The 24,447-nt window shown below is 43.0% G+C and overlaps 2 protein-coding genes across 5 annotated transcripts in view; one reads left to right on the top strand and one right to left on the bottom strand.

The window, feature by feature from the left end:
- LOC308334439 (uncharacterized protein) overlaps positions 1–2,989 on the top strand; it is a 30,843-nt gene extending 27,854 nt beyond the window's left edge. For all 4 annotated transcript variants that reach the window (XM_080791188.1, XM_080791185.1, XM_080791186.1 and 1 more), the window contains 2 exons: positions 1,103–1,262; positions 2,339–2,989. In XM_080791188.1, the coding sequence (XP_080647314.1) occupies positions 1,103–1,262; positions 2,339–2,427 (249 nt within the window). In that variant the 3' untranslated portion in view covers positions 2,428–2,989. The remainder of the gene's footprint in view (positions 1–1,102; positions 1,263–2,338) is intronic.
- Positions 2,990–3,092: 103 nt separating this feature from the next.
- Positions 3,093–13,634, bottom strand: LOC308334440 (reticulon-4-interacting protein 1 homolog, mitochondrial-like). Its single transcript, XM_080791189.1, has 9 exons — positions 12,997–13,634; positions 11,454–11,605; positions 11,200–11,268; positions 9,948–10,072; positions 9,426–9,474; positions 8,557–8,693; positions 7,796–7,979; positions 5,327–5,422; positions 3,093–3,792 (listed from the first exon to the last, which is right to left on the bottom strand). The coding sequence occupies exons 1-9, from the start codon at positions 13,286–13,288 to the stop codon at positions 3,586–3,588; spliced, it is 1,311 nt and encodes a 436-aa protein (XP_080647315.1). The 5' UTR covers positions 13,289–13,634; the 3' UTR covers positions 3,093–3,585.
- Between the last annotated feature and the right edge of the window lie 10,813 nt (positions 13,635–24,447).

Below are 24,447 nucleotides of genomic sequence, written 5' to 3'. Positions count from 1 at the left end.
TCTTAAACCGCCTGTGGAGGTACAGACATTGTTGGGCCCTTGACCTTTCAACAAAATGTCTATCTCATCTTGTTTACCAGTATCATTCAATGTCAAGTGTGAGACGGAGCAACGCAGATTCATCAAGTCTCTCATCATATGAGTCATAATATGACTCAGCTTTAAACTGCATCTTGAAACCCTTTGGGCAGAAAATCAAACCACTGGGTCCTAGTCCTAGGACATAATGCTATGCCTGTTTACATAATTGACATATACCCATTGGCCTATCAACGAAACACCTATGAAGGAGGGTGCCCACCTGATGACCTCAGTGAAGCTTTTACCCCTCCCTACCCCAGTTCAGATTATCTAAGGTCAACTACATACATTTTAATCAATGAGAAGTCAAAGTCTCTCTTATATAGAGATTTGTTCATACAGTACTTTATAGCAGTGGTTCCCAAACCTTTTAGGTCGAGACTCGAGACCCAAAAGAGATTAGACGATTAGATTAGACCCGGGGCCCAAACTAGTGAAAATAGCTTCATGAAATTACCCATGATGTTCTGCGACTCGCAAATGGGTCCCGAACCATTGTTTGGGAATCAGTACTTTATAGTATAAAGTTCATGACTCCATTAGACTATTATACAGTATTATAGAGGTTGGTGCAATGGACTGCATATACTGAGTAACAGTGACTGAGGTACTTTTCTGTCAATTACAAATTGACAAATTAGCAGACACTTATACCTACAACTTAAAAACTACTATACCAGGTAAACAATGAACCCAAGTTCAGAATTACGACTTTACTGTAGTGTAGAAACCACGATAAGACAACACTTATGCAATATTATATCAAGATATTGCCCAGGCCTAAATGCCTTTTACACCTTATGTAAAGCACTTTGTATTCCCTGTGTATGAAATGTGCTATGCCTCAGCTTAACCAAACAGTTTCATCGATGAAATGTAACCACTAGCGAAAATAGCTGACCTAGCTATAGAAGAACTTATAGATTGGCTATTTTATCAGTATACAGGGCTTAGATAGATGGTTAGACCCTAGCAGAAGTCTCATCCTAACCTTTCCCCCCTGTGTTTGTACTGTGCGTAGCTGCTGGAGGAGTGCTGCCTGAGCCCCAGTGGGAGTGTGATCATGGCAGGGAGCCGTATGGGTCTCTCTCCGGAGCCCAGCAAACAGCAGCTGTGGAGCATAACACCTGACGGTCTCATCCGATTCACTGCCTCCCCTGATCTGCTTCTGGAGGCTAAAGGTGGGCTGGAGTGATAGTGAATTTGTGACTTGTTGACCACCTATTCGATGTCGTGTCAAATATTTCCAAATGACTCTCTTTGATGTGTGATGTGTAAATGTGTCTCTTTGATTTGTGTCTTCCTTTGATGTTTGGTGTGTGTGTACTATCGGTTAGTACTAGACAAGTTGGGTTTGTCACTTAGCATAATACAATGTGTGCCAGAAGCCAGGTTTAGACAACATTAGAAATTAAAAGTCAACATATTTAGCCTTTCTGTTGAAGTTTAACTTGATACCATCTTCAATGCTGTAATGTTGCAAATCACACTGAAATTCTAATACGCCATGCAGATTAAAAGAAATTCTGTATTTTGCACAGATATGAAATTACACAGCAGAAAATTCAAACTATGGTACATTACTGAGTAAGTCTCTGTATCATTCAGAAGTAATTTAGACTCTTACATCAGGTAGAATTAAATTTAGAATCAGTTCACAGGTGTTTCTGTAAGAGGCTTCCTTTGGAATCACTGTGAATTAGTGACACCTTGTGGAATAAACCATGCTAGTGTTAAAGATACAGTAGGTTTACATTCACACTGTATTCCTTTTCGGGTTCATGATCCGGTCCGGAGCGGATGATATAGTTGCATCACGTTCTAGTCATTGTTTTGTAGTCATCAGGTAGGAACCATCAATCTGGAACTTCCTGTCCTTCAAACCAATTTTTCTCAATAAAGCAATTTTGTAACACAGACCAGGCTTTCCTCCGAGGTGGAAAGCCTGGTGACGCGAGGTTAACAGACACTAGATCATTCTCATTTAAGTAATGTTTAAAATGTTTATACATTTCAGACCCTAATTACAATAATGCCTTTATAAAAGAGTAAGAATAAATTATAGCCTAAAAGACTACAGTATGTTATAGCTTTGTTCATTTCTTAAAGTACAGATGTGTGCAATATAAACATTTCTAATAACACAGAGCTCATTCAAGGAAATGAACACACCAAAAAGAAAACTAATACATCTACTGCAATATTCATGTGCATGTAAACACACTCACTGGTGAGCAATCTCCTCTCTCTTCTGCAGGGGGTCATAACTACGACAAAAACCAAGTGATTCTCAACACTTTTGATCCAAAGAAACTCACCCAAAGATGGACAGTGGAGATTCTTTGAAGACCTATGAAGCAGCATTGGAGCCCCATGGAAGCAGCATTATTGGAGCCCCAATATTCTCTGAAAGAGCATTCTGTGCCCGCGGGCTCTGGGGCAAGGATGAGATGCAATGTTGGCGTCAGCATGTGGACATGTCCTGCTAAAGAACCATATCATTTCCCATGAGAAGGTCAACATGGGGGAGTTGTGGAAAAATCCATAAGATTGTATTACTAGCCACTTTACACACCAAAAGAAAAGGACAAAGAAATGGCATTCATTACCGTTACGAGAAAGGACTCTAACTTGTAATGCACATGTATATTGTTTTACACATCCAGTAATATACCATGAGGTCTATATAGTATTTCTTTCCAATGAATTAAGCTGCTTGCAAGTGTAATATTATAAATGCCTCGCTCACACCTTGTTAATGCAATGTTCTTTTTGGTACAGGTATTTTATTCCTGCCGTTTTCCATTCTGTGTAAATAACATCAGTGATGATGAAATCCCCTCATTTGTTACTTTCTTGTACTCTACACTCAAACTGTTATTTTCAAATAAAATAAAATAAAATAAAATGTGTATTATCAGCCAATAATTTCAAACTACATTTTCAAGCATGATTTCAGCCACGCTTAGTAAAGTAAAGGAAACCCCAATCAAAAAATAATAATCCAGTGATAAATCTATTATTTTATTTTTGTAACCAACAGATATAACCAGTCAAAACAATTACAACATTGTAAGTTAGGCTTTTACCATTTTATTCCCCCAGTGTAGCTTGAATTCTTTACTTTGGTTCACTTTTACATCACTGAAAAACCCTGGATGGAGGCTAGCAAGGTTGTGAGAGGTGTCATTTCCTACACAGTAAAATCCTGTTAATTCATCCATTTGAAGACTATGAGGGTGTAAAAAAAAGTTCACCCTACGGGTTAAATGAACATTGAGGATTTTACTTTGTATGCGGCTAGCTGTCACATTGACACCACATGGTCCACAACCCTCAGCCATTGGATACAAGTTGTACCATTCATGTAAGGTGAAGTCATGCATGCTGTTGACTGCACATCCCCCGTGATCTTTGTCTCTCTGGACAGCTGAGCTCACTCCCATTCAGTAGTTGTCTTTGGGAGATCGCAAAGAAAAATATAGTCTCTCCGCATTCTGTCTATTATCTTAGTGTGGCTCGCTCCATGATATGCTCTGCATCTCCAACCTCTCTGGGAAGGTCCTCGGCCATCTCTTTGACCTGTGTGATTCCTTCATCCTCTTCTACCACTCTGACCACCGTCTTCCCCCTGGCGTGGCCCTGCTCTGCCTTCTGAAAGGCCTGAGGCACCTGGGCGAATGGAAACTGGGCCTCCACCACCGGCAGAATCTGAGGTGGACCAGGAGAAGCGTTATCATAGATAACCAAGCCAAGTCAATCTCTCAGGGAACACCTGTATTCATATCCGTGCAAAAATATCGCCTAAGGGCCAATTCATACTGCTATTTTAGAGCCGAATAAAAGTCAGTTCGGCTCTGTAGAGCCTACAATGTGACGTCATTTTAGGTTCGGGGGGGGCGGGTACCGTCCTAAAGAGTCTCTTCGGTGCTACTGAAATTTTTCAGGTGGGTGGCAAATCTTCAGCCCATCAGGAGAAAGTTTATCAGCTTCAATTTTCAAGTATTCCAGTTCCAATTCTGTCTGCTCATTTTTTTGTGTCACCACTTCTTGTACTGGTATTTGTGTGTTCACTGACTTAAACACATTTTGGAGACCCCTATTATTGAAGACCAATGAGTATCGGAATATAACCTTGTAGAAAGTATTAAAAAAAGAAGAAATATAATGACATGCCTAAAATTGGGGGGAAAAGTACTGATGTACAATACTACTGTAAACTTTGTGCATAGTTGCATATTGCAATAATATTGTGTGGTTGTCACAAAATCCCCAAGGCACACCTGGACTAGTCACATGGCACACAAAGTGTGCACGCTGTTTGGGAATCACTGCTTTATAAATATATCGGGGTAAGAATGTCCACAATCCTGCATTTCCTGCCAATGCCAAATCATCCCCAGCAACGAAGTCATTCACCGTTGCATTCATAGTGTTCAACGAAACAGAAAAAGAAAGAGATGGAGGGGTTTAGAATGTGATGAGGCTGGACAATACTTAACTACACGCCCCACCCCACTACCCCCCCCCCCCCCACCCCTCACACACACCACTCCAACCGGACTTGTTATTCTTGTCAGCATCTCCCGTCATTCTCAATGAATGGGGAGCACAGCATCACACTGCAGACCGTCCACTCCAGTCCACACGTCTGAATGAGAACCAGAGATATGGAGTCAGAGGTTGTTGTGTGTGTGTGTGTGTGTGTGTGTGTGTGTGTGTGTGTGTGTGTGTGTGTGTGTGTGTGTGTGTGTGTGTGTGTGTGTGTGTGTATGTGTGGGTCATCAATACGACTTCCCACCACACGGCCACCTCACACACACACACACACACACACACACACACACACACACACACACAGAGATCCGAGCATGCTGCTTGCTGTAAGCCCTAGGACAAAAGGTCTGAGGTCCGGTGCGCTTAACGAATGGCTGCTCAGCACTGTTTGAAAACCCATTCATAGCCTGCCGGGGGCGCCTGACTCATCGGGCTGGCAAACCAGCCACAACCAACCAGCACAGCGGGGAGGAGGAGATCTGAATAGGGCAGCAAGCAATGCACGGCATCCCTGGCACGCTCCTGTGTTCAGTCTGGTGTACAATCTCCCATTGCATCGATGGTGCATACTTGCATGCCGCACACAGTCTGACAAAATTGCTACATAACACATCTTCTCCCCTTCTCCCCTGTCATTCAGTGTAGGTTGGTCAGTTTGCAGGTATATACAGTAAATAAATATATATACCTTTCCTGCTTCCACCAGCTGGCAGACCTCGTCCAGGGCAGGGCCATCAGGAGCAAAGAATCCCCAGCGGTAAAACGCCCCGTGTGACATAATGTTCTGAGAGGCAATCAGAGAGGAGAGGAGACGATAACTAAAGATGCAAGATAGATCATTATGTCACGACACTAAGAAACACCGGACAACAACAGGGATATCATTGGATGGCTGCCATCATCATTTGGTTATTGCCGTGTATGGATTTTTCATACTGCACCTTGAATTCTAATGTGATGGTGCAAGTTTCAGTGCACTGAATACTGTTCCCCTCAGACAATTATGTTGCTACTTGCTAGAAGAACTTATTGAGAGAACTTATATGAGAATATGATAATTAAATTAGAATACATCTACAGCACTCCAAATAGTATTGAGCTTGGGGATAAATAATAATAAAACAACTCATTCATGTTCGTCTCATCTGCCACCAAAGTACGACAATCAAACCTTCATGCATAGTTAATGCATGAAGTCAATATACGTGGATGTAGGCAAAGTAGTATAATACTTAGATTTGCTACTAGATGTCAACCAACAAAACAAGTCACCAGTGACTAATAGGCTGTTTATCCCACCTCTGGCATTTTATTGATGACATACCGAAGAAAAACAAACAAATTTAAGATTGAAGCTACAGCTATGCACAGATTTAGAAAGGTGTTAAGAAGCCAGGTGACATGCAGCTGTTACAATGAGTGTGTACACAACATGTTCTGGGCAGTCTGTGATACATTTTCTAGGCGAAAAATCAGCACAAATAGCCGATCGACATGCTCACTCTTTCAAGCCGATCTACATTATTCACAACACGTCCTTTCGTGATGCAATTTGAGCTTGTAGATTGACCATTTGTCGATATGCAAAGCATATAGGGTTTAAGTGGTTAATACTATTTAATAATTCATGCTAATTATGAGCCTCACTTTGCCACATCTCTAAGGCTTTTGAAACACTGGGGCCAGTTTCCAAACAGACAGCAGAGGCTCATGTCTTTCTGCTTCTTTCAACAATGTTCTCAAATTATCCACCAGAGGGTGCTGTTAGGCTGTACTTGCCCATTTGCAAAGAGTCACTGTCCAGTGTTGACTGCACTGGGTGTGACTGACTCATAGGTCTGAGCTCCGCCAAACTGACCAGGCGACTGCTCCTGGGGGGGGGGGGGGGGGGACAATGGGCCCCGGAGGCTTGGTGGGAAACACACAAACACTGGTATTTGCAGGGGGAGAGAGAGTCAGCCACAATCTGCCCAAATACTGCTGCTTCAGCAAATGACACGCACGCGCGCACACACACACACACACACACACACACACACACACACACACACACACAAACACACACACACACACACACACGACCCTAATGCCGCCAGCTCTGCTGTCAGCCATGCCTGCACAACCCAAGGATAACTTGACTCAGTCCCCAGAGCAGCCCCACCCTGTTCCAAACTATTCATCCACTCTCTGTTCAGTCCAAACTCACTACACCTATTACACACATGCTCCGCAAACAGAGCAGTTGGAATTAAAGGGACCACGTCCCAAAAACAAGGAGCTTTCACTCTCTCACACACACACACACACACAAACCAAAAACAAATTAAGTCTTGAGATTCCCTCTTCTGCACATACTGTATATGCTGTCAGGTTTAAATTACACCCTTCAGCGTATGCTACAGCTGATCAAGCAGAAACTCTCGTGAATAAAGAATCCATTACAAAAGCAGAGTCAGGTTCCTGCAAGCCTCTTTGTTGCCTAATCCACCAAGGGAACATCAGTCCGTCTGATGTGGAGGCTGAAAATTAATCAGAGCAAAACAAAAACATCCACCAGCTGCAACAGGTGGACACCCACTTCACTGTGATGTCATTTCATTTTGTTAAGGTCATTAAGCTTTTATGCGTGGCATGGCACTACTGTGTAATTCTTGACATTGTGCACTGTGTTGATCATTGATTACCAATTCCAACAAAAAGGTGATTTCTGAGGCATTAAACAGTAACGGCTGGTTAATGTTAAATGGGCCGCAAAAAATCCTTTCCATTGGCAGTTTTTAAATATTCTATTCAGTCCAATCTCCATTTCCTAAATATAGTTATACATTCTTAGACATATGTTAATCTACATGAATGCCAATAGGACAATCAAAACAAATCTAAAATACTTAGATCGAGAAAAGAAAAGTAACTAATTTCAGACATTTTTTTTGTTGCTTTTACAACTTGCTTGTTGTTTTCCCAAAGCTCACTGAACTGTATTGTATTCCGAATCAGGCGCCAATTAATATTTCTTCTGGCAGGTGGTTAGACAAGTCAGTAAAAAAAATAATATATACATCTTTCTACCTACCTCTCACTTCACTTCATCACTCCCCTATGTGTTTTAACTTTTTATGTGAGTAAATTAACTAAGTAAGCTCAAATGCTTGTTTACCTGTATGGCCTTGTTGTGTAGGGAGAAGCCTGAGCGGATGGTTCCATCCACTAGGCCCATGGCGTCAGTGTTGTGGAGGAAGGGCGATACCAGGGTGACGTACTTGGCCCCAGCCCAGGACCTAAGCAGGCCCAGAGCCCACTGGTCCGTCTCACCGCCCACGTTGTCGAGAATCACATCAAACCTGCACAGTGTCAGCCTTATGAACAGGGGAGTATCTGGGAGGCAAAATCCTTTTCAGCTTTGCTACGCGTGGATTAATATATTTAAAAACAACACACAACATCCTGATGGGATGATGAGTTACAAGATCGTGGACTAAATTCAGTATGACAAATCGCTTGTTAATGTGCTAATTCCTTTTGGGTCAGAGAGGAGGTTATGGTTGAGTGATTTTATTTCGATAAAAAGATGTGAGGGTGGCGAATAGGGGCATCTAGTATCCCGTCAGGTCTCCATGGAAACAACAGGAAGTGAATCAGATGTTCCTTGCTTTTTAGAGAAGGCTCTATTAGAGCCACACACAACTCTTTTTACTTTGTACTTCCTCCACACTCCACCCGACATAAAATCTTAAGAAGACAAACTGACATGGTGACACAGGGGCCTATTTCTGGAAGAGAACATTCTCTGCTCAAATTCATTCACTCTTCTATGAATAAGCCAAGGATATCATTACATCTGTTTGTTCCTCCAGCCTTCTTTAGAAACACGCTCCGATATCCGGGCATTAATGCGGTTTCCAGCATAATCACACATACCTCTCCATTATCTCCAGCTGTGCAGCCACGTCCCCTGCAGTGTAGTCCACCACCTCGTCGGCTCCCAGCCCTCTAACAAGTCCCTCCGCGTTGTGAGAGCATGTTACAGTGACGTGGGCACCCCAAGCTTTCAATAACTGGCAGCGCACACAGAGGTAAAGAAATATACATGTCAATCAGTGCACACATGTTATTTCTTGTTCTTTTAAAACTTTTATCTCCACAATTTAGTTATGCCAATTATTCCCTCCCCACACACATTCCTGTGTTGTTTCTGCTGTTGTAATAATAATAATAATAATAAAGAATTGCATTTTTATAGCGCTTTTCTATGCACTACGTGTCTACTCAAAACGCTTACAATGGTTCATTCATTCATACATTGGGAGGTGAAGCGGCGAACAGTCAACGCCAGCGTCCTCACTTCCCACATAAATGGTGGCAAGCTCACACCAACCAGATTCGAACCGTCGACCCAGGGATCATTGCAACGTCCTGCTCTACCTCCTGAGCCACATACCGACTCACCTGTCATTGAGGAGCCCCCAACAGGAGGATGTAAAGCCTCCGCCCTACTCCTCCCGCCCAACACTCTGACAGGCGCCACCCCAACCCGTAAGGTGTACATGCAGTAACAATTATGACCCTCTCTGCCCGGCTTCCCTCCGCCGCACACTGGCCTGTTGTATTCGTATAAACACTCGGCAAAGCCGGATGCACCACAGTGCATTCTAAGCCCCGAGCCCCGACTCTGCGGTGGTGGGCAGCTACTTTACCACTGTTCCACCCGAGTGCTGTGGGCGCATATTCACGCAGAGTTTAAAATGGTCAGATATGATTGCTGATGGAGCTTGTGGAGTTTGACTTACCTGAATAGAAAATGTTCCCACACCTCCCGATCCTCCAGTGATCAAAACTCTGGAAGAAAAACAATTGGGAAATACAGAGTCAGTTACAGTACAGAAGTACAACTACAACACTGGTAAAAAATATTATGTACATATGATTTTCTTTCCAACTCAAATTCAATTCATAAGATAATTGTGCTAGTTTAACCACTTTGATTATCGGTTGTATTTCACGAATCTGTTGCTTTCAACCTGGTGTACCTATTTTGGAACTGTAATCACTGTCAAACATTTGCTTGTAGATAGGCTATTTTCTGGGGGACTTTCTAGAAAACATTTCGCAAAAAGGGAGCCCACAGCCAGAGACTATGGCTATTTGGGCGTCTTTTTAGCAAAAGGCCGATGTACACCTCAGAAGGCTAGTGACTAGTGATTTGGGGGTCTTTGGCATGGAAACGTTTGGGAACACATACACCAATTGGGATTATTTGGAAATAAGGGTAATGCATCTAATTTAAGTAACCATGCTGTAGTGAGAGTTGCCTTTTGTCGGAGCAGTTGTCTCTGCAAAGGCCACCTGCATTGACGATGGCAGACAAGGCTGTAGAGGCTACATAGGGAATGGATGCTGCCTCCATGTGACTCAGCGATTTTGGTTTGTGGGAGACCTGTAACACACAAACACCAGCTCAATATCAACAAGCAGTGTCAAAGTGGCCACAGTAAAATCTGTGTTAATTCGTCCATTTATAACTCGCCGAGTATACATATGTAACGAAATGGTTACACTCTCAAGGTTTAAATTAACACTGAGGATTTTAGTGCGTGTGACGAGAACTACCAAGAAGCTGCCATGTGAACAGAGCTTCCAACAAGCCAAGGGAACGACTCCAAACAAGCCAGGGGGTTCAGAGGAAACACAGGGCAGTTTGTCTATCTGCCTAATTGCTGCCTCAGAGGCTCACGCAACCAGAATAACGTAATCCCAATTAATTAACGTACCGTAAACGGCTGCAGGATAACATAACAGGGCATACCTCCTCCAGGCATTTTGCTGTTCACAGTTCTGACACTCATGCCCTTTTTGCTGCTCGCTTGAAAACTGAGATATCATATGGAATTTCATTCTGTTCAAGGTCGAAAGGTCTGACAATAAACAAAATGTCCTACAGGATTTTGGTCAGTTTGCAGTAAAAAAGATAATAATAATAAAAAGAAAAACAAATAAAAAAGGTAAATTGACATATTTATTGGCAAAAAATGGATTGCATTACTTTATATTCTTGTCATGCTGTAGCCAATTCAAATAAGACTTTTCTATTTTTCTACTAGAGTGTCTTGCTCTTTTTCCTTTTTTGCCATTTAACATTGTCACTCAATTGTACCAAAGAGCACCTTGTTTTGGGATTTCTACTATACATTTGTTTTAATCTGCCATATTTATTGTTGACGTTGTGTGTGTGTGTGTGTGTGTGTGTGTGTGTGTGTGTGTGTGTGTTAGCCCTGGTCCAGTGCATTAACAAGTTCTCAGCAATGCCCTGCCAGGAAAGCCTCTGCTGCTCACTGGTGAAAATTCCACTGCCGTGCGAGGGATCCGACTTTACCAAAAATAAACAAAACCACGTCGTCACGTCACTCATCGAAACAAAGCCTGTTTTGCGTTGGTGAATGTCTATTCTCCAGTCTGGGAAGCCTCGCAGGACCCCAGATTCTCTGTATAATATACTTTTTGGACATAAAATAAAATACAATAGTGTGTGTGTGTGTGTGTAGATAGAATCAACTCATACTGTACCTCATACTCTGTAAGAGTCACAAACTCTGCAAGGCTTCCTTGTTTCCATGGAGGCACCGCAGCCCACACCTGAAACAGGCAATTTGGCAGCTAACTCTTTGTTGTTTGGGGTTAAATAAGTAATACATAATGTCAAATTAATGTTATTGTTCACTTTGCGTCATCACATTTCCTCTTTGGTCAAATACATGTTTTGTTTTAACTGTAAGTCTGCAGGGCGGATCCAACAATGAGGGGACAGGCCAGACCATTACCTCATCTCCTGGAGTGAAATGGGTCACTCCAGAGCCACAGTCCACCACCACGCCAGAGACATCACGGCCCAGTATCAGAGGAAACTCACTGTCATTCTGCATCAATATCTTTGGATCCCGCCTGAGGTTCAGCAGTGTAGCCCCATATCCACCTAAAATCAAAGTAACGCATTGTGTTTAAAATGTAAAGCCTCTGTCACCTGATCCATAGCTCTAATGCCGGTAGAGCTATGCGACTTTCGACTTCCTGCGCTCGCATGAAGCACATGAAATAATGAAACATGGCGGCATTAAATGTGATAAATGCTCCGTTTGTACTCGCCCATTAAATAATTCCATAGACGTGGTGTGAAATATTGTCCTCTAGTTTCATATCCATGTGAAAGTTCTGGCACAAAACGTGTATTTAGTCATTTATTATCTCCACTTTTTCAAGAGATGCACACAGACGTGTTTCTCTCCGGGCAAGGGGCCCGGAATGATCGATGGACTGATTTTACCAATACTTCCTGTTGCTTACCACAGACGTCATCACCAATTGATCAGGGAAACACAAAAGTTTGGGGCACACAATTGGAAAGTGGTGTGATTAATTACCCAGCACCTATCGCAAGGCACCTGCCAATTGTGTGTCCCAAACATTTGTGCTTCCCTGGTCAATTGGTGGTGACGTTTGAGGTGATCATGTTTGTGGTGATCAGAGAAATTTTGATAAATTAAGTCCAGCTGTCATTCCGGGCCCCTTTGCCCGGAGAGAAAGATGTGCATCTCGTGAAAAGGTGGAGATAATTGACTAAACACACGTTTTGTGCCAGAACTTTCACATGGATATGAAACTAGAGGACCATATTTCACTCCACATCTTTGGAATTATTTAATGGGCGAGTACAAACGGAGCATTTATCACATTTATGCCGCCATGTTGCGCCCGAACAGAAATTAACCTGGATGTTCTATGGCTCTGTATGTGAAATACTTTGCAATGTATGTAACAGAGCCATTCTAGGGCTAAGAACACACCAGTTGACTGGTTCAACATGAATCGACGGTTTTTCCCCTCACTTATGTTTCTTTTCCCTTTTTACCTCCTTTCCTGTTCTGTTCTTTGGCTATATAGCAGTGTCTATTTGTACGTCTCTAAATGTTTTGATGAATTCAACAAGGTGGACCCTCTTGTAAACAAGTGCAATGCTTTAATGGTTCGTCCACTCACAGTTAAGTCTTTGTATTGAGTTTGTGCTTGAAATGTACTGTACTTCTGCAAACTGTTAATAAATATTTTAATCAATCAATCTCTAGTTGACACATGTCAAAACTTCAATAGTTCCTTTTAAATGTCTCTTATTGTTACTGTTTCTTAATGCATTTGATAGTTTGATTGCATTTCTTTGCATTGTAATAGTATAGTTAAAAATGTTGTAACATAGTTAAAAATGTTGTAACATTAAAACTACAAAATGCACCAAACCTGACTACCATGAGTCGCTATTAAACATTCAATCTTAAAACATGAATGCATAAGTGCACAGTAGTAACCACTTACCCCTCATCGCTATATCGATTGGATTGAGGCTAGCAGCATGAACCTGGATCATCACATCACTGTCAGTAACAGTGGGGATGGTGGCTTCGTCTGTGAACCTCAAGACGGCATTGGTACCATACTCGTCAACAACCCAAGCTGGCATACAGTTCTGTTGTCTTGAAGACCTGCAAAAATGTCTTCTGCAATATACATTGCATCTTGCACGGGCTAATGTTTTGGTCGAACCTACCGCTGTCCTGTAGGAAGGACACAAAAGTCTTATCGATGTCAATAGTCTGACAGACCCCATTTAAGTACTATTTCTGTCTGGTCTACACAGTGATCCTTTTAACACCTAACCTAACCTACAGAGACATTTGGAAGTACAGGAGTCGCAGGACACTAGCTAGCGAGCTATCCAGCTAATGTTAGCATGTCAAGGTTGGCTCATGCGCTGAGCGCTCACTGAATGTTATGCAAGTCAAGATAGGACACATTACGGATGCATGGCATGCCGTATTATGTAGATACTATCCGCTAAATTGGGCGAAAGGCTCTTCGCTATTCGTCACACAAATAAACGAGTGCCATTATTACCAATTAGCATGATACTCTTCTAAATCCTGATCCCTAGCTACAATAGTCATACCCTTTGAACTCAGTGCAGCAGCCAATGAGACTGCTCGGTTGAGTCAGGAAAACAAAACGTGCAGTCTTCAAAGAAGTTGAAGGTTTGCTTCGGCAAAATCATTAGAGGTCTAACAGGGCATGAAAAATTAAGCACTTGAAAGTAATAATACTATATTTTATTTATAAGGCGCCTTTCAGGGCACCCAATGTCGCCGTACAGGTTAAAAACAGTACAAGAACACAGTTAAAAGCGGAACAAAACTAGGGCACAGCTTGCAGCAGAAGACACAGAGGTCACACAGAGTCATAGGCCTGCCTAAACAGGTGGGTTTTGAGGTGAGTTTGAAATATGGTGATATAGTCCATGTTTCTGATGTCAGGGAGGGATGGGGGGGCGAGGTTATGAATGGCCTTGAATGTGTGGAGAAGGATCTTGAAGTCGATACGGTATTTGATGGGGAGCCAGTGGAGTTGGTGTAAAACAGGGGTGATGTGACTGATGACAGGGGTTCTGGTGACGATACGGGCAGCAGCGTTCTGGACTAGTTGGAGTTTATGGAGGAGTTTGTGGGGGAGACCAAAGAGAAGGGAATTACAGTAGTCCAGGCGGGAAGTGACAAGAGAGTGAACCAGGATTGCGGCACTGTGGGGAGTTAGGGAGGGGCGGAGGCAGTTGATGTTTCTGAGGTGGAAGTAGGATCGGATGGTGGTGTTGATGTGGGTGTGGTACCATAATTTAAAGATAACACGTGCCTCATCAATAGGGTTGAAACAATTATTCTGGAAGTTGTGATGATATCATAATAATGGAAAACCTATAGATTATATAGGTTGACATCAGCATGGTGACATAACACATAATAATGGAAAACCCCATCAAGTAACTAATACATGACTTCACCTTTAACTTCAAGTGACAAATTGACAATATAGCTGCAAGCAGCATCAAACTGGTAATATAGAGAGGCACGAGGTCTTCCCAAGATGTTATATAGCCTACTATCGTCTTCTAAATTAGGCGTTTCTGCCTTTGAAGATTTCAATAACTAGGCTACGAAATCGATTTCTTGATGTCGTCAAAGGTGGATCAAGCTAATCACATAATTGACTCATTGAGCCATTGGGAGATCTAAAGGTCAGAGATCCTTTAATGAATGACTGCGAGCTTCGCTTTTTGAGCGATTCTCACGATCCTCTATCAGATTTCAGAATTTCGAGGAAAACGACAGCACAGAACTGCCAAAACTGTGAAAAATGGCGGAATCCATACGAAAACAATAAGGACTCTATACGCCCTTCGGGCTTTACCCCTAATAATAAACAAAGAAAACAATAAAAACCATCTAGTCAAATATTAATACCAATTCCCAGAAATTGCAAGTGAAAAAAAAGTGTGGTTCCATCCATCCATTCCATCTATCCATCTTCAACTGCATATTTTTTATTTTATAGTGTCGGAACTAAAGCCTGTACCCGCATCGAGGACCTGCCTATAGGGAGACGCTCGTCGTGAGGCATCCTTACCAGATGCCTGAACCACCTAAGCTGGCTCCTTTCCAGCTATTCTACTCTGATTCTCTCGCATGACTGAACTTCAGGTGTGGTAAGTGATAGTGTGGTGAGTGTAGCAAGTGTGGTTGCCCTTACGTAAACACTGATACGTTGTATCAGTGTTTACCTAAGGGAAGATGCTGATGTCATATGTCATACTGTATGTCATTATGTCAGAAACACGACATACGTCATAATAATGGAAAACCACATAGACCCCATGATGTTCAGAACTCTATAAACATAATAAACCAACTATAACAATAGTCTGATTGCCCTGCCACACTGACTAGAAAGGTGAAATTCTGAAAAAGTGCGGTTGCAATTTGGTTGCAATTTCCCTCAAGCAGCTCGCTAGGTACAGTATGATGAGGATGTATTGACCCACATGATGTCACAAAAAGTTTATACGGTATGTTTATCTGGAATAAAGTCGCCAGGACATATTTTTTTAATGGTAGTGATTCAGGGCTGGAGCCAAGCTAGTCTGGTTGTGCAATTACACCAACTAGAAGGGTGCAATTCTGGGGGAAAAAAGTGTGTCTGCACCGACCGGCGACCACACTTAGCTCGCTAAGTAAAGTAAGATGATGTAACATCACAGGGACCCTAAAAGGTTTATACGGAATAAATATATAAATAAAGTTGGGCAATTAGTAGGCCTATAGTCTGGCTGCCTTTGGCAACCACACTAAGTAGGGTTTCAGTGCTTCGGGCTTGCACCCCTATAATGCAATAAGCAAGATGATCTCTAGCAATATGTATATATTTTCACCCATATAATCACTCTCATGATCTCTTGGCAACTTTGCAGTGACACTGCAAGGAATTTGGTTGGTTGCTGAAAGAAAGAATAAAGGCAAGAGAGAGGGAGAGAGACTGACCTAGGGGACCCTGTAGCAGTAGACTATAATCATGATTCAGCATGACACCGCGCAACAAACAGAACTTCCACTATTATCAGAGCACCCAGAGGACACACCACTTATTGTGTGCTTTGTCTTTGCAGCCTCATTACAGTGGGCCTGCCTAATGAAGTTCAGTTTGTCAGTATGCAGCCAAATCAGACCAAACAAGCCCTCAGTTTGATGTTGCTGTGAGCTGGGGTGCAGTCTCTCAGTACTGAGTCTGAACCATAGCCAGAATGATTAGAGCGTTTCCCCCCCATCAGCAAGAATGGGTCAGACTCACCTGATACTTTTGTCATGTGACAGTAAGTTCATATTTTAGTTGCATCCTATAGCTACTGACATTGTCCTGTGACGTGTCATACAGTATGCTTTAGAGTCACAACTATCTAAAAAGTGTGTCTGTGTGGAAGATCGCCCTGCTTCCTGGAAAGTATAGCCATGGTTATCTGGGCCTCCTCGCCGTCTTGGGACCAGTGGCCTAAAATCACATAATTACTCTAAATAAAGCAAGGCTCTTAATTTATCTAATTTAATGGTCAGGCAGAAAAGACTGCAAATGTGCACTGTCACCATCTGACCAATGATAGCTGCTGTAATGACCACTAAACCTGACGTTTAGATAGAGAGTATGGATTAATCCTCCCCTCAGGGCATCTGGCCACATCTTTCCTGTGCAAGTAATACTCTCTCTCTCTCTCTCTCTCTCTCTCTCTCTTTCTCTCTCTCTCTCTCTCTCTCTCTCTCTCTCTCTCTCTCTCTCTCTCTCTCTCTCTCTCTCTCTCTCTCTCTCTCTCTGTCTCTCTCTCTTTCTCTATCTCTGGCAGTCCTTCTCTCATTATTTTTCCTCTATCCTACAGTGTCTTTGATATGATATGCAATTCATGCATGCATTCAGTACTGTATAAATGTCTGTCCATCTACTGTTCTTCCCTATTTCGTTCATCTGAACCATTGTTGCCGAGGTTCTTTGTTAGGGAGAACCTGTAGCTGAAAAGGATTCTATTGGGGCACGGTGGCACAGTCGGTGGTGCTGTTGCCTCACACCTAGAAAGTCCTGGGTTCGATTCCCGCTGGGGACACTGTGGGCGCTGCGGGCGTGTTCTCTCCTCCGTGTCATCAGTGCCCATACGCGAGTAATCCTCTATAGTATTACTGCATATTTTTTGTTCCTTTCGGTATAGAGGCAGTATAGAGTCTATACTGCCTCTATACCGAAAGGAACTGGTCGGAATAACGTGTTCCTTCCACGCGCTACGTCCGGCCGGGGAAACGCTAACCTGTCAGGTGAAAAGAAGCAGCTTGGACTCCTCATGCATAGAAGGGAGCATGAGGTCAGTCTGCTGCCCTCCTGAGGTAAGTTTAGCGCCCAGGATTACATTCGATAATTGACACTGGGTGAAAAAATGGGTTGCAAAATCGTGGGATAAATTTAGATAAAAATACAACAAAAAGAAAAGGATTCTATTACTTATGGGTAGCTGGTTACAATCACTTGAATCCAAGGATTTCTTGGATAGTCCCTATTCAGACTCTTCTTGCTTCTTATCTTACTTTAATGCGCTAAAGCTTGTGCAGTATTCTTCATTATGCGCCAGCTTTATAAGGTAATGTGACGTCCAGGCATGGACTGCCGCAGGAAATCGGTCCTGACATTTGTGGTCTTCACCGGCCCAAAGACGCTACTGTGTATTTCTTTTTTGTATTACTTTTTATTATTGTTTTGGCTCAGCCCCGGCCAACCCCATGACTGGCCCTTCATGGGGCTGGGGCTGACGTCATGTTGTGATGTCACGCTGTCATCCGTTTCTGTGGTTACATATCCATCCATATTTCTCTCTCTCTCTCTCTCTCTCTCTCTCTCTGTCTCTCTCTCTCTCTTTCTCTCTCTCTCTCTCTCTCTCTCTCTCTCTCTCTCTCTCTCTCTTTCTCTCTCTCTCTCTCTTAAATCAGGCAAACCAATTATCAATCAAGTCTCTAGATGCCTGGCAGACCACAGCCATATAATGAGTCTGCAATACGGTTGGGCATCTCACTGCTCCCTGAGCAGGGGAGGATAATGAGTCGAAATCTTGTTTACAATGTCACTGAAAGGCTTCTTCTGAGCCAAGACAGAAAGGAAAGGATAGCAGCACACGGCCACCTTTTGCTGGTTGGGCTCTGGGAGGATATTTTTAGAATGAACGAGTGATTGCTCTCCTTGGAAACTGCCCCACTTGTTCTTGATTAGGTCAGACTGACACTATGGTCCACAGGTCCAGTGCCTTGGATACTTAACTCACCGACAGCTTATCTGGATGACTGCAGGGAAGATATCCAAAGAGTTAGAGCTCTGCATATAGAGCACTTTGTAGAACGTCATTACAGGGCAATGAATTGTCACTGTGACTTCTGGCAGAGAACTATGCGCTAACAGACCTGTTGTTTTGCTAGCCGAGCCTGCTCACACAGAGGAAGCACATTGTTTCCTATGTTCATCTATGGAGAGTTCATTGAGAGTTTTGTTTTAGGGCACCTCTCCATTTCAAGAAATGTCTCTGCTCTACACCAACATAATGCATGTTTTCCCTGAACCAGAGAGATCAGAGTTAACAGGCACCAGAGTGCACTCAGAGCAGATAGGGGTTCAGTCAGTGCTCAAGCACACTTTACCAGTGTGCCAGAGTGGATAAAATCAACGCTACAAGCAACAAACGTGAGACCTTTTAGTTGCCATAAAGTCTCTGACATGGCTCAGATAAATTACTACAGGAAATATAGGGATGTAATTCCAGATCCCCTATGCTTATAGCGAGTTTTTAGCGCATCCACCTTTCTCATGTCTGTCAGCCTGTATTATACTGCATCTAAGGAGGTTTTGACATTATTCATGAGTTCTTCCAAACACAAAATAGTGGAATATACAACTATATATAGCTCCATTTGGAACGTCATATCTATACTTTAGCGCCGAGAAGAGGTTCTGTGTCAGGATATCGCTGCATTTTCAACGGGGGTTGAGCCGTCCAAAAACAGTGGCGAAAACCCCTTTTGCAGTATCGTTTCCATAAACTGGCTAGCTACAGATGATAAACCTAGGACAATTTTTAGACAGAGGTGAATCAACCGCATACAAAGCTAATGAAGTCAGCCAGTACCATGTTTTCCCAATGCAGTCTTACGGAAGCAGTACTGCGCATGCGGATGGGGGTTGACTGGACTACATTTAAGCAGTTGTTTCACCCCTGTCTTAAGATTGTATGTGTCTGTCCTAACTTTATCATCTGTAGCTCGGTTCTGATACCTTAACTTTTTGGGAACGATACTGCGAAAAGGGTTTTCGCCACTGTTTTTGGACGGGCTCAACCCCATTTCTACTCATGCAGGGATATCCTGACACGGAACCTCTTTTCGGAGCTAAATCGTAGATATGAGGTTCCAAACGGAGCTACACTACGTAATGCCTGCCTGGTGCAGTTGTGTTATGACTGCAGTGCACACACAAATACACACATGCACGCACGTCACGGTCACCGCACAGATGGGAGTCTGTGACACAGGAAGCACAGTGCATTCTGTCATTCACGGCACAGATAGCATCTTATCTACTGGCTTCCTCCATACTGCAAAGGCAGCATCAGATATACAACACACAGCCCATGCAGGCTCTGTTTATCCTGGGGATTATGGAGCATAGTATGTGCTGATGGCTGACGGCTGAGTTATTGCTCTCAATTTGAACGGTCCAGAGGCAGAGGGAACTTCCAACTTTGACAACCTGCTCCCATACTCATTAAGCATGCTGTACAATGTACATATATGCTTTAGTAGTTTACAGACACAAACTCACAAAACATGTGCACGACAGTATACAGTACAGTACACAGTACACTCCCTCCCCAACTACTACAATGTGAGTGTGAGGTCTTGTTTTCTTCTCTCATGTACCTTTCTTTTTTGTACCTTTTCTGCCCCACTATATGCAAGTGGGCCAGTTGGGACGCTGAGTTTTTGCATGCACTCTTCTGTGCTTCGCTGTGGGACAAAGTGTCCAGTTCATCTGGACATCGAGGAATGGAGGAAGGCAGTGGAAGTGGAATGGATCCAGGTTTGAGCAAGTGTTGACTTAAGTGGCTGCACCCCTGACGTCATCTTTATGTGCGTTCCCTTCTCTCTCCACAGCGAATTGATACTCCCTCAGTGTTTTTGAATGGGGGACAATTAAAATACTACATGGAACATTGATAGAATTCATGTGGATATTGAATTTACTATACAGTATATAACTGTACTGTATGTAGCTGTCAGTTATTTATTCTGTTTTGTATACATGAAAAAGCTGAAAGTGATCCTTGATATGCTTCAACCATATAGCTACAGAACCTGCAAAGTTGCAAACCACTTGCACAAACACTCAAAAACCTTTGCCACAGGCCACGGTGTATGACACTCAATTGGGCACGTCTGAAAGTAAAATAGCTTCATTACACAAAATGCCCTACAAGTGGAGTGTTAGCAGGGAAGGACACACAAGGTGGTCAGCGGAGCAGGCAACCTACTTCTGATTTTGTCAAGACGAATGGCCCCTCAGTCCTCTGACCTCCAGTGTGCATCAGGTCAATCAGGGACATGATGAGTTGTGGACCATTGTGATGAGTAAGTTATTAGCCTGATTGTCATGTGCAGATAGCAGGTTTTCATCTGGAGCCACTCAAATGTAGCCAGCCCCCTGCATTTCACGTACTCCACAAACAGCGTTCAGAACGCTCCAATGTTTCCTCTGCCAATCAGGTATCTATCTAATTTACCATTCAAATCTCACATACACTTCCTGTTTTGAAGATGGCAGGTGCTCTGTCTGTCCCATTGCATACGCCTTCCGCCTACAGATTCTGTAGGATTGAACAGGAAGTGAGGCTCTGTCATAATGATTTGAATAGTGAGTAGAATGCATTTACGGCTTATATATAGTCTTCTGACCACTCAAAGCACTTACAGTCACAATTTGTCTCACATTCACCTATTCTGTGTGTGTGTGCGTGTGTGTGTGTGTGTGTGTGTGTGTGTGTGTGTGTGTGTGTGTGTGTGTGTCTGTCTGTTTGTCTGTGTCTGTGCGTACGTGCGTGCGTGCGTGCGTGTACTGTAGCCTATATAAAGCTGAAAAGAATAAGCGGCCGAACTACTGGCAAGCTTAAAGTCTGATACTTACAGCATACAGCGTACAGTAATTAAGTGTTATGCCATGTTGGAGCTGAGACAGTGGCCCCCACATACACAGCAGGGCCCTGCAGAATGTCACAAGGAGCACACAATGATGCAGGACTTCCTTCCACGGATGTCTGAAAAGAAACCGGGCTGAGATGAGGGCATGGGAGTTATAGTGATTAAACTATAGTGGATAGGGATTCAGAGATGTGGAGAGTGTTATAATGCAATAGTCAATCTACAATCCTTGACTTATTTGTGAAATTATGAGAGAGAATTAGCTTGGCTGTGCATCAGTCAGAGGTACCTCTGTCTGCAATATTGCCAACTGGTCTCTGTTCCTAACACTGACTGCAGGGAGTTGGAATCTACACACAGTATGTCCAGGGCTGGACTCCGACTGGCCACCGGGCATACCGGGCATTTTCCCGGTGGGCCGCGACCATAGGGGGCCACCATGATTAAAAAAACTAAAAAAAGAAAAAAAAGTATTATAATTATTATTATTTTTGACAGGCAGGCAGGCCAATAGGCGGCAGGCCACCAGGAAAGGTCCGGGCGTGCTGCCATTCTGCCAGTGCCATCATGATAATTTCACTGTACCTGTATCAGTGAGTGACAAATAAACCCTCTACAAAGGGTTGTGTAGTTGTCTGTTGGTTTGTATCATTTAGGCCTATGTTGTTCTGTAAAAGTGGCGGTATAAGGGCTTGTTTGTTTGTGTGTGCCGCGACGGAGCGGTGGTAGAGTTTCTGCTATCTGCGCACTGGTTGTGTTTGTTGAGTATGTCACTTGAATGGTTTTCTCTGTTGTGCTCCCAGGGTTTTGCTGACAATTGTTTTAGAAAGACTATGGTGGCTGATTGGCACATCGTGCTAATCGGGCCATATCGTCTCTAAAAGCAGTTGTCTGTGCAATTTCACACTACGGTTTCATTAACTCGGATTAGTGTGTTTATCAACACTGTGTGCCAGACATAAATGGGCACTGATGAAAGCTTGACACTGACATGTCTGTTGTGTTCCTCATGTTGAATACAGTGTTCTTGTACTGAAAAGGCAATTAGTTGAGGGTATCTGGGTTAGCATTAGTGGCATGATGGGAATTGGCAATGACTAAATTGGGGAAATAGTAAAAGCAAAATGTGTATGCAACCGGTGGTCTTTATTGTTGTGATATTTGTTTTTGTGGAATGCATCATATACTATACACTATAGGCTTGATGTGAAGCATTTAAAGCTGACATTTCTGAGACAAAATGGCAAAAATGTCTTCCTTGTGTTGTTTTACACTGACCAATCAGTGGGCTGAATCACAAATCATGGTTGGTATTTATGTTTTATTATCAACTGCTTTTATTTAAGTTTCATAAATACAAATCTACATGGAAAATAAACATAAACACATCACAAAAGACAGATGTTAAAACTCTCCCCCAACATAATTTGGATGCTATTTAGATATTTAGACTATAGATTCAGTCCATACTATTGGAAGGTAAACTGGAATGTTTTCGTCAAAACATAAACGTCAGTTCTGAATACACTTTTTTAATACTTCATCCATCATTTTGTCACACAGTTGGGCACTTAAAGTACAGGTGTACAGCTTATTAGGGGTAGGCGATGCTCTTATAGCATGTTTTTGAATCTGACATTCTGTGCTGATGATAATTGTTATATTTCTGAATGTTATTTCTAAATTTAGAGCAATCTGCTCAGAGATGTCTCGTAAGCCTGTTATGTGTGCTAGGCTTATGTGCAGCCTTTAAATCTGTCAGGTGGTTTTGACAGGTAAATCGAACATGGAAGTAAACGGCATCCCTTCTCTATTTTCCCCAAACATAATCACAGAACAGATGGTGCAGAGGCACACAGACTACTCTCTCAGTCACACATCCATGTATTCAGCAGTTATTGCGTAGTCGTGTTTAATTCATGTACACTGTAGTTTCCTGGCTGGGCCTTTGTCGTAAAGCCTCTTCTTTCGACACACTCCGCTGTAGACAGACTGGATGGGAGCTGTTCCCAGCAAACAGGTGGTAGCGGGTGGCATCAGGTGTCCTTCCAAAAGGTTAAAAGAGAGACAGCACGGGATGGAGCTCGTCCTAGATATGCATTTAGCTATATCAAAGGCAGTCTCTGAGGACGCACAGCACAGCACAGCACATTGGCCACCGACACAGGGACAGCAGCACTGTGAAATCTGGGGTAGAACCTGATTTGCTTATAAAATCAGGTTAGTCGAGTGGGCCCTCTTCGCTCTCATGTTAAACAGGTCACACTACACTACTGTGGCTCACAAAGCAAGGCTCATTATAGCAGGACGAATGCAGCCACAAAAGCATCATATCCTATGTGTTGTTTACCAATCTTTATAAGCAGCTGAAAATGAGTTGGAGCCATTCAACAGCCATTCAGCCAGTCCGAGAGGACAACGTGTTTTGGTTCCCTGACACATTCTGTAAATATCTGAGGTCTAAACCAACAAGGACACATGTTCCCGACAGGATAGTTCTTTTTTTCCCCCAGCAGTGCCACTGAATATCTCTCCTTTCTTTGGTTTCCATGGTGACAGCAGCCACTTGATATGAATCAGGGAAACTGCACAGAGGAACAGGGGAGCCATATGCGGTCCTAATTCACAAGCTTAAAGTGATTAGCAAACAGAGCTAGGATGCAGACAGGCCCACAATGGACTGAGCCGTCTACACTAATTGATTCACTAAGGCTGTCTTTCGATATTGAAAAGCCTGTTTTATGCTTAGTTGCACGCCGCTGTGGAACACAGAAAACAGCAGATATACAAGCTCACAGTGCGTCGCAGGGTGATGTGTTGTGAGGTTGTAGATTGTCTATTTTCGGTGCACGACACAACAAAAAAGTATAATTCATGGGTAAAGGGGTGGAGCATTGTGTCTGAAAGCAACAGCGGGTAGGGCAGAAGAATCGCAGTACCCAACGAACCAAAAAAATCTCCTGGAAGGAGGTAGATTTCTTTAGCTGTAGTTTTCTTTGATGAAATAAAATAAAATAAGTCAGGCTGGGTGGGTGGAACTAATCCTTGGGATCCAAACATGTAATAGTCATGTAGACATTTCATAAGCACATAAACACACATTCTTCATACCTTAGAAATGGATTTGGAATAATCATAGCCTCATAGGTTAAATTGTAGAAGGCCTCTGGAGCTGGTA

This window comes from Protomyctophum bolini, assembly GCF_963924005.1.
Source record: "Protomyctophum bolini genome assembly, chromosome: 19".
Lineage (NCBI taxonomy): Eukaryota > Metazoa > Chordata > Actinopteri > Myctophiformes > Myctophidae > Protomyctophum > Protomyctophum bolini.
The sequence above is the reverse complement of the archived record's forward strand: the minus strand, read 5'-3'. Positions and strand labels throughout refer to the sequence as shown.

Coding starts and splice junctions, on each gene's coding strand:
- LOC308334440 (XM_080791189.1), bottom strand. CDS start 13,288: ATGGGGTCTGTCAGACTATTGACATCGATAAGACTTTTGTGTCCTTCC. Junction 11,606..12,996: donor AATCGATATAGCGATGAGGG/GTAAGTGGTTAC, acceptor CTTTGATTTTAG/GTGGATATGGGGCTACACTG. Junction 11,269..11,453: donor ATTTCACTCCAGGAGATGAG/GTAATGGTCTGG, acceptor TGCCTGTTTCAG/GTGTGGGCTGCGGTGCCTCC.